Source organism: Labeo rohita, unplaced genomic scaffold, assembly GCF_022985175.1.
Source record: "Labeo rohita strain BAU-BD-2019 unplaced genomic scaffold, IGBB_LRoh.1.0 scaffold_2250, whole genome shotgun sequence".
NCBI lineage: Eukaryota > Metazoa > Chordata > Actinopteri > Cypriniformes > Cyprinidae > Labeo > Labeo rohita.
In genome coordinates, this window is record NW_026128496.1 from 1 (window position 1) to 8,695 (window position 8,695).

The window sequence follows — 8,695 nt, forward strand, 5'->3', positions numbered from 1 at the left end:
GCAGAGTAGTCCAGTCCAAATCCAGGCAGTGTGGGTCCAGAGAGCAGCGCCAACAACACGTAAGCACTTGTCTCTACCTCCACAGAGCCTGTCGGTTGTGCATTATTAGCCATAGTCCAATATCGTCCAACACCTGAAATAACCAGAGCAAGAAAACTGGAACATTAAGGTCTAGTGATTGTGTTTATTATTAAAAGCAAAAGAAACAATTTAGCAAATAGTTAAAATAATTAATGCCACAATTAATCTAAAATAATGGAACAAATTAATAAAATGTGGCTACAAATTAATAAATCATAAGAATTAATTTTTAATTCAGAGTTATGATACATACTTCAGGAAGTTTACTACTATACTACAGAGACCTGCACATGACATGATTTAACTAAAACTAAAGAACGAACTAATAAAACGTGTAAATGAATTAATAAAGTGTGGCCACAAATGAATACATCTATTTTTTATTCAGTACGTCTGCATGTCTTTTTGGAAAATATACATTTTTGCATTGTTATTTGTCCTAATCTACAGCTGAATGGTACCTTCTCTGCTGGCCTGCTGGTCCAGTTTAGAGAGGAGGTTCTGTCTCATCTGTTCATCTCCAGCAAGAGTGAATGTGTAGGACAGCAAGGCGGTCACATAAGTGTTGGTAATGTTACGAGAATATTCCTTCAGGCATACAAGGCTTTTTGCCACCATTTCATCCTTACAAAGCACACAAAAGACAATGAGTGTCTGCTTCCTTCATGAGACACATTATCTGTATTGAGTTAGACTTGGATTTATCTGTGATTAGAGTCTATCTCTTTGGGGGGTTTCACTCACAGTGTTCGGGATGCCTAACTCCAGCAGCGCTGCAGTGATGTACGCAGAAAGACTGACTTCATCATTGACGCCACCCTGTGAGAGGAAAAGCATCATCAAAGATCCTTCCTACCCTCAGCACTTCAATCTCTTCAATTTATTGCCATCTAGCAGACATTTTTAGAGTATATAATCCATGACCACCAGACTAAGGAGCCGTTTCCTCTTCATAAATGACTCAGAGCCATTACCTCTCCCTGCAATCATTTCCTCATCCCACTCAATGTTGTGAAACTTCACATCCTTTGACTTTTGACAGAGCAAAGTGTGCTCTGATTGGCCAGCTATTCGGTGTGTTGTGATTGGCTATATACGCTGAATACTTTAGGCAGAGCAAAAGTGGGCGATTCTGAATTTGCGGGTGTTTTTAAACTGCTGGGTGTTTCTAAATCATGCGATCAAACTGATCTTCCTTACCTAACCCCTAAACATACCATCACTATGACGTCAGCCAATCAGGTAACATGGTCTAAAATACACCAATCTAGTAACTCCCATAAGTTTCCTGCAGAGACCTATACTTGCAAGCATGATGGAAATGTGACGTTTGAATAGGTATGAAAACGTACTTACAGGCAGTGAATATGAAGTGCCAGACTGTCCTTGCAACATTGGAGTTGCCTCAGTTTATAGCCTTAACCCTTTGTGTACAGCTGGCATTGTAGGCTACTCTCTCAGGTTCAGGAAACAAAATTTTCCTGCGTAAAATGTGCAGCACCCACTCGAATATTTGCATCGTACTGTTCCGGAACAGTTTTGTAAATATAACCACTGATTTCTAGTTGTGTCCTCGTTTAGAAGGCTAAATAAAGTACTTTCGCTTTCGCAATGAAACACACAGCGTCTCCACAACATGGCGGCACCTGCAACAATACTATAGCCGGTATAAAAAGTCACGCCTTATTTCTTTGCATATACGTATGGGCGGTGTTATTCAGATCTACTCACACAGTAACATAGACATGTGGGGGCATGTTTGAATGAGCCATTTTAGGAAGATGTGGCTGAGTCTTAACTTTTATAATAAATGTCTCTTTAGGTTTGAGACTTTAAGCTTTACAGATCTTTATATCCTCAAACAGCTTGTAACACTCCAAAGACAAAGGAAAACAAGAAACCGCATCATATGACCGCTTTAAGAAATGTAATTATAGTATATAGTTATGCAGCTGACATTAAAAGGTCCAAAAAAAAAAACTGTTTAACTGTTGTTAAAAAACAAGATAAACTTAAAGATTAAAACATCTGTAAAATTGTTTTCGGTTTCTAAATAATACATATTAAAATACATTATATAAGCTATATAATAATAATAATAATAATAATAATAATAATAATAATAATGATAAACCTTACTACAGCTGCATTAAAATTAACTTAAAAATGATTTTGCTAATGAGATAAGGTTAAGACATTTTAAGATATATTCTCTGAAAACATGTCCTATTATGTAACTTTACATAATCTTGTTTTAAATGTTGAGATAGTTTAAATGGAAAAAAAAAAAAAAAACACTTTACATTTTTTTTCCATCAGTGAAATAACACTAGGTGAAGAGCAATAAAATTAAAGCACACAGAAGCATGAACCAGTGAAAGCTCAACTGCCTCCCATGACACACACACAGTCCTGTTGTATAAAACATGATTATACAATAAGACCCTCCTGCACACCACAAAAGAAAAGCCCTGCAGATACCAGTGTTCAGTTCATATGCACTGTTAACCTATCAAATAAAACCTTGAAGGAGGGGGATGGGGGTTAAAAGCTAGCTACATTACGAGTCAAAAGTTTGGAAAATAAGGCTGCATTTATTTAATCTGAAATACAATAAAACTGTAATACTGTGAAATATTACAGTTTTAAAAAATAGCATACAAGACTTTTAAAAACATCTTAACTATTCCAAACATTTGACCTGCAGTGTAGATCAGAGTAAACCAGCTGGGAGCTTAGGTTGGTTTGATCTGTTTTTTTTTTTTTTTTTTTCAACAGCATGTAAAGGACCTGTGCACGACTCTTCTGTTCTCACCATCATATCAATGTGGTAGAGCGTCCCAACAGATGCGAAGCAGCCGTTCTCCTTTTGCTGTCGCTTCAGCCAGTCCTTTGCCTGATCGATGTTAGTCTGATCTATAAATATATACTTCTTTGCCCCACCAAAACTCTTCATCACAAAAGCAGTTAGCCTGAGAAAACAATAGAAACTGCTGTAAAATACCCATAAACAGAAAACTCTGCTTTAATAGTTTTCAGGATGTTTCCTTGTAGAAGGTTCATGTGGACTAGGTTTTTCCTTTTCCAAAAACAACTTCTTACAAGAAGGGTGTTAAATCCATATACAGGAAGGCAAATTCCACTGTAAGACCTTAGTTAAGCAACTAAATGCTTTCATTGTCTCTGTACCAGACCCACCAGGTGTTACCAGAAGGATCACTCATCCCAAAAGCACTGTAAGATCCATCATAATGCTTGTATGTCAGCTCCCTCTGATAGCCTGCAACACAAGAAGGAAACAAGTCTGATATGCTTGTCAAGCCTTGATTACCATGTGCTATTAGTATACTTCTTTAAACTTAAAAATAGGAAAGTATACGTTCAGTCTATTTTTATGTACTTCTCAGAAATGTGCTTTATGTACTTCTCAGAAATATACTTAAAATGACATTTAAGTATACTTGACTTATACTTAGAAAAAGTGTAAATATATTTGAGCAATATTGTTATATGGTAGGGGGCGCTATTACACATCTTCTGTACAGAAGTTGCAAAACACAAGCGAATAAGAAACCGAAACAACAGATGCTTCCACACATTTTTAACAGGATCATCATTCATAAAACAGCATCAAAACTGTGTAAAGTTGTGGAATAAAATGTGACCCATGAAGAGGTAATAATGACTGTCAAGCTTTCGGGTGTTGAGTGACTCCATTTACATTTTGATTATTACTCTGAATTCAATTCATAGTCTTATTTTCAACTTTTTGTTCAAAATGTTTATTTATTTATTTTTTTTATTATTATTTATGAAACTTACCCACATTCAAGTGTTTGTAAAAAGAATGCATGAAGCTAGAATAAAATGTCTACCCTGCAGATACCCTGTTCTTTCTTTTGATGTTTTGTATGTTCACATATTCATATAACAAAATATATAAATTAATACCTAAATAGGGACATAGTAGTATACTTAAAGCATGATGTAAAGTTCACTTAAATAAAATTTATGAGTATACCTGCAGTATAAAACTACTAAACTAGAAGTTTACTCAGATTGTACTTCAAAGTGTACTAAAAATGCTACAAGTATTTAATTAGTAAACTATCAGTATACCTATAAGTTCACTTTTAGTATAGTTGCAGTACAAACTAAAACATAGATATAAACTAGTTGTGTACTCAAAGTTTATTACTGTTATACTTAAAGTATACTTAAATGTATAATTTAATAATACTACTAGTACTAGTACATTGACATTTGTATACTTACTACATAAGGTGTACTTAATAATATACTTGAACTTTACTTAAGTATACTTGAAGTATACTTCTTTTTGGTAAGGGTATATGCAGGTTTGCTGAAAAGGAAGCAACTGGACCTTTTGTTTTTTTGAAATTAATTTAACAAAGTTCGATATTTCGATATATTAAGTTTTGATTCACCATGGAGTTGATTCATCTGTCAAATCCATCTAATGGAATTTACAAGCTTTAAAAAAAATAGCTTGAAAAAATTGCAAATTTTCTGTAAACTGATATTGTTAAAATTTTATTCAAATAAATTCATTTTAGAATCAGTATTTTTGCTTTGCTTTACAGCAACATTTCCAAACATATTTGTACGTAATAAAAATGTACTTATTATAATATTTATAATGTTCTTAATGAATATTATTTACTGTATCTTCAATTTTAGAACAGTGTTCCTCACCGCTCTGCAGGAAGGTTATGGCTCGGTTTTTAATCTCAGGAGTGAGCTGCCCGCTGCTCTCCAGGTACTGAAGGATGTAGATATTGGGGGCAAAAACCAGCATGTTCTGCTCTCCACAACCATATGGCATAGCCAACAGATCAGCGATGTTCTTCAGAGCACGACCCATCAGATCACCTACAGACCAAACAACCATATAACCGTCAGTATTAAAATCAATTCTGTTGATTACATAGTATTTAACCTTTTCATACTTATACAGTATACACAGCAATCTATTCACATTATGTACATCTGTCAACACATCTTTTAGGCTCACCCAGAACAGTGATGAAGCATTTGGCAGAATCCTTGACAAACACTTTGGGTAGAGTGAGAGAGACTGATGTGTTGTATGGACCGTCTAATGGAATAGAAAACAAAACGTCAGTTTTTTTCAAAACATGAGGTCATACTGTACTTTACTACAGACAATCATGTATTTCATATCTTGTGGAAATGACACTGGGTTTAAAAGCTAAAACTGGAAGCTTTTTTCTTAAACTTTTTAGAAACATTTAACCAGTGCAATGCCTTGCATCATTGACTTCCACCGTAAGTGCATTACTGTGAACAGGATTTTTGCTTATTTTTACAAACTGAAGGTCAAAATTATTATTTGTGGTATTGGGTTGCTGAGAGCATGCTTCAGAGGTTAACCGTCTATTAAAGACGGAATTTTTTTTTTCTTTTAATTGACAGCACAACACACTGTAATGCCACTAACCTGTTAAGCAGATGAGTTCATTCTGAGTGACTGATTGTTTAGTTCCCTCTGCCTGAAAAAAATGGGTAATAACAGTTTTATCTAAAAAAAGTGTTTGTTTTTTTTCCTTTAGAACAATGTTTCAACACTGTATGACCAAGAATGTGTATTAAGAAAGTAATCATGGTTTCCGAAAGCTCACATGCAGTAAAGACACATACCTGCACAAGAACACTCTGCATCACAGCATCAACTCTGCCTTTGTCCGGCAAAGTCACCACTTCATTGCCACACAGTTCTTGGCTCTTCACTGCCTCAGCACGCACTGTAATGTTCACCTTTCCTGTAAAACACACACATTAGCGACAGTGGATTAAAGTCACAGAAGAAACAATGTACCCCTGGGGCCTGCAATAATACAACAAATCTGTGACTGTCAAGCCAGTGAGTGATAAAAAGAAAGTCTACCCAAAAATGAAATTCTCTCATCATTTACTCACCTCCATGTCATTCCAAACCTGTATGTCTTTCTTTGTTCTGCGGAAAAAACATTTTGAAGAAAGTCGGTAACCAAACTATTTCAAATTCCCATTGACTTCCATTATATGTTTGATAACCATAACCAACATTCTTCAAAATGTCCTTTGTGTCGGCAGAAGAAAGAAATTCATACAGGTTTGGAATTGCGTGAGGATGAGAAAATGATGACAGAATTTTCATGTTTGGATGAACTATTCCTTTAAGACATCCCTATTATGAGTGTAATACCATGTCCTGGTAGAAACATGAAATAAACTTTTCAGTTTGGGGAAGTATGTTAAAGTAAAAAAATGTATTTCTGTTTGTTTTTGCTCATACAGAAGTCAAAGCTTGTGGCTTACCCAGTTCAGAGGGTGTAACAATCCACTGGAAGGTTTGGCTTTCTTCAGAGCAAACGCACTGAGTGTAAGTGCAGCCTTTGCACGGCTGAGCGGTGAACTGCGGTGAGTCTGCCAGTGTGACCTTCACCTTTATAAAAAGATTAAGAGATTTGTACAGTGGCAGCCTACAGGAAATGGTTTTACTACAAATGCCTGCAAAACTGCTTCAGTACAAGCTAGTAAACACATTAAGGGGGCTTACCATTATACATTTGGGGAGGTAGTTGAATACAGTGGCTTTGAGAGTGAACGTCTCCTCACGGATAACAGAGTAAGGGAGAGTGAGGCTGACAAAAAAGGGCTTGAAAGCAATGAGATCAGTTTTGGGGGCCACTCCAAACCCAGCATTAGATGTGCAGAAAGCCCCTGCTGCCCATTTAGTGATGGTGTCCGGGACAGTCTTTGCAATGTCCACAGATCCTGATTTCCTGGTGAAGGAAAAACATGAATTTTGTATTTTAAAAAGTAAAAAGTAAAAAGCACTGAAGCAGTTGTTAATTTTCTTTAAATATATTTTTTTTATTTTCTTCAATTATTTTTAAAAAATAATTAAATGGGACTGTAATCTATACAGTACATACAGTAATGCCCTGGTGTAAGATACATACCCTACAGGTATAAGATCCCATATCCAAGTTTCTAGAAAGGATTTGCGTATGTTCTCAGTACGTTCTTCCACTTTTGGAGGCAAAACCACGTCCGGAACAGGCATATTCACACGCATACTGTTTTCTACATCAACTATTTGAATTGAGAGTTTGTAAATACAATCGGATAAAAAAAAGGGCATTTCCAAATCATAAAAAAATTAAGTTACTTACATCCCAAGCTCCCACCATTGTCCATAATAGCTGTTTGAATAGATAGTTTGTAAATACATTCAGATAAAAGGGAATTTCCAAATTTTTGCCAAAAATTTAATGTACTTACATTCTTTCTTAAACGTATTATAATAACGACAAACAACGGGTGCTTTCACATCAGAGTTGGTAGCGATTTTGATTCCAACTGCCTAGGAAGAAGCAAGCGTTACAGTATGTTATTGTGTGTAAGATGAATAGTGTACAGTGAGACACCTCTGAAATAAGAAATGGGAGATGTTGTGTATCTTACTTTAAAGATGTTGTAGACATCATTTTTGTTGTCGTAGTAAGGGTAATAGATGCGGGAACGTTTGCGCCTTGCAGGTTCAGCAAACGGAATTACCTCCCAGGGATATCGACAAGGGTAAGGCTCCAACTCCTCAATGTTGTATGGGTAACCTGACAAAATCTGGACTGGTAACATTCTAAAGACCTGTAGAATAATAACAGATATTGACCCTTAACAATGACAAGGCAATTTCCTTATAATCACAAAAAAGTATAAATTAAATTGCCATAAGTGTTGTTCATGCTAAATAATAATACTAATTATAATAATAATTGTAACACATGTAACACATGGTTTCAACTGAACAATTCTAAAAATGTTATTTGGTGTATCTGCCAATTAAAAATTAATAACATATATTTGTTACACTGTATGATTTTTTTTTTTTTTTTTTACATTTGTAAGCAGTGAAGCAATATTTTTTTTTTAAAACATTAAAATATTGTTTTTGTTTTTTGTTAAAATAAATGATATAAAAGATTTTGTTAATTAAAGTTAAAGTTTCTTATTAAAAACTATATTCTTTTATTAAGAAGATTTTTTTTTTCTTCAAAATAATATCAGGAGTAATAACAGTAATCATTCTGACATATTTTACGTCATCCTCTGACATTTTTACCTTATTTTTTACTCCCCAAAAATATCAAAACGAATTTTAATTTAGAAATGATAAATATGCCTCTTATGAAATATGTGTATTGAACTAATGTGTATTGATACTTATAAACACGTACAGGGGTTGGACAATGGATCTGAAATACCTGGTTTTAGACCACAATTTGTATGGTGTTGGGCCTCCTTTTGTGATCAAAACAGTGTAATTTCATCTTGGGAATGACAAATACAAGTCCTGAACAGTAGACAGAGGGATTTTGAAAATTGAAAATATAGCCATGAAACCTCCAACACTATACTAGCCAGTGTTTCAGTTTCATTGTCCAGTCCCTGTATATATAGTGCCAGTGTACATTATGGTTTAACATACAAATTCTGTATTAAGCTCAGCCTCTGGTCTCAACAGCAACACGCTCTGATCAATGGCCCGCACAGAGCACAAGGAGCCAGGATTGGCTTTCAGGTT

General features: G+C 35.0%; 1 protein-coding gene across 1 annotated transcript; it reads right to left on the minus strand.

Moving 5' to 3' along the window:
* Nucleotides 1-5: 5 nt before the first annotated feature.
* Nucleotides 6-8,689, minus strand: LOC127159536 (alpha-2-macroglobulin-like protein 1; the record flags this gene model as incomplete). Its single annotated transcript, XM_051102345.1, has 16 exons — nt 8,600-8,689; nt 7,576-7,758; nt 7,393-7,474; nt 7,284-7,313; nt 7,071-7,203; nt 6,665-6,890; nt 6,424-6,550; nt 5,764-5,885; nt 5,564-5,615; nt 5,117-5,200; nt 4,798-4,974; nt 3,280-3,361; nt 2,897-3,053; nt 826-900; nt 543-705; nt 6-133 (listed from the first exon to the last, which is right to left on the minus strand). Coding segments are annotated over exons 2-16 (1,812 nt in total), but the record flags the coding sequence as incomplete, so codon positions are not given.
* Between the last annotated feature and the right edge of the window lie 6 nt (nt 8,690-8,695).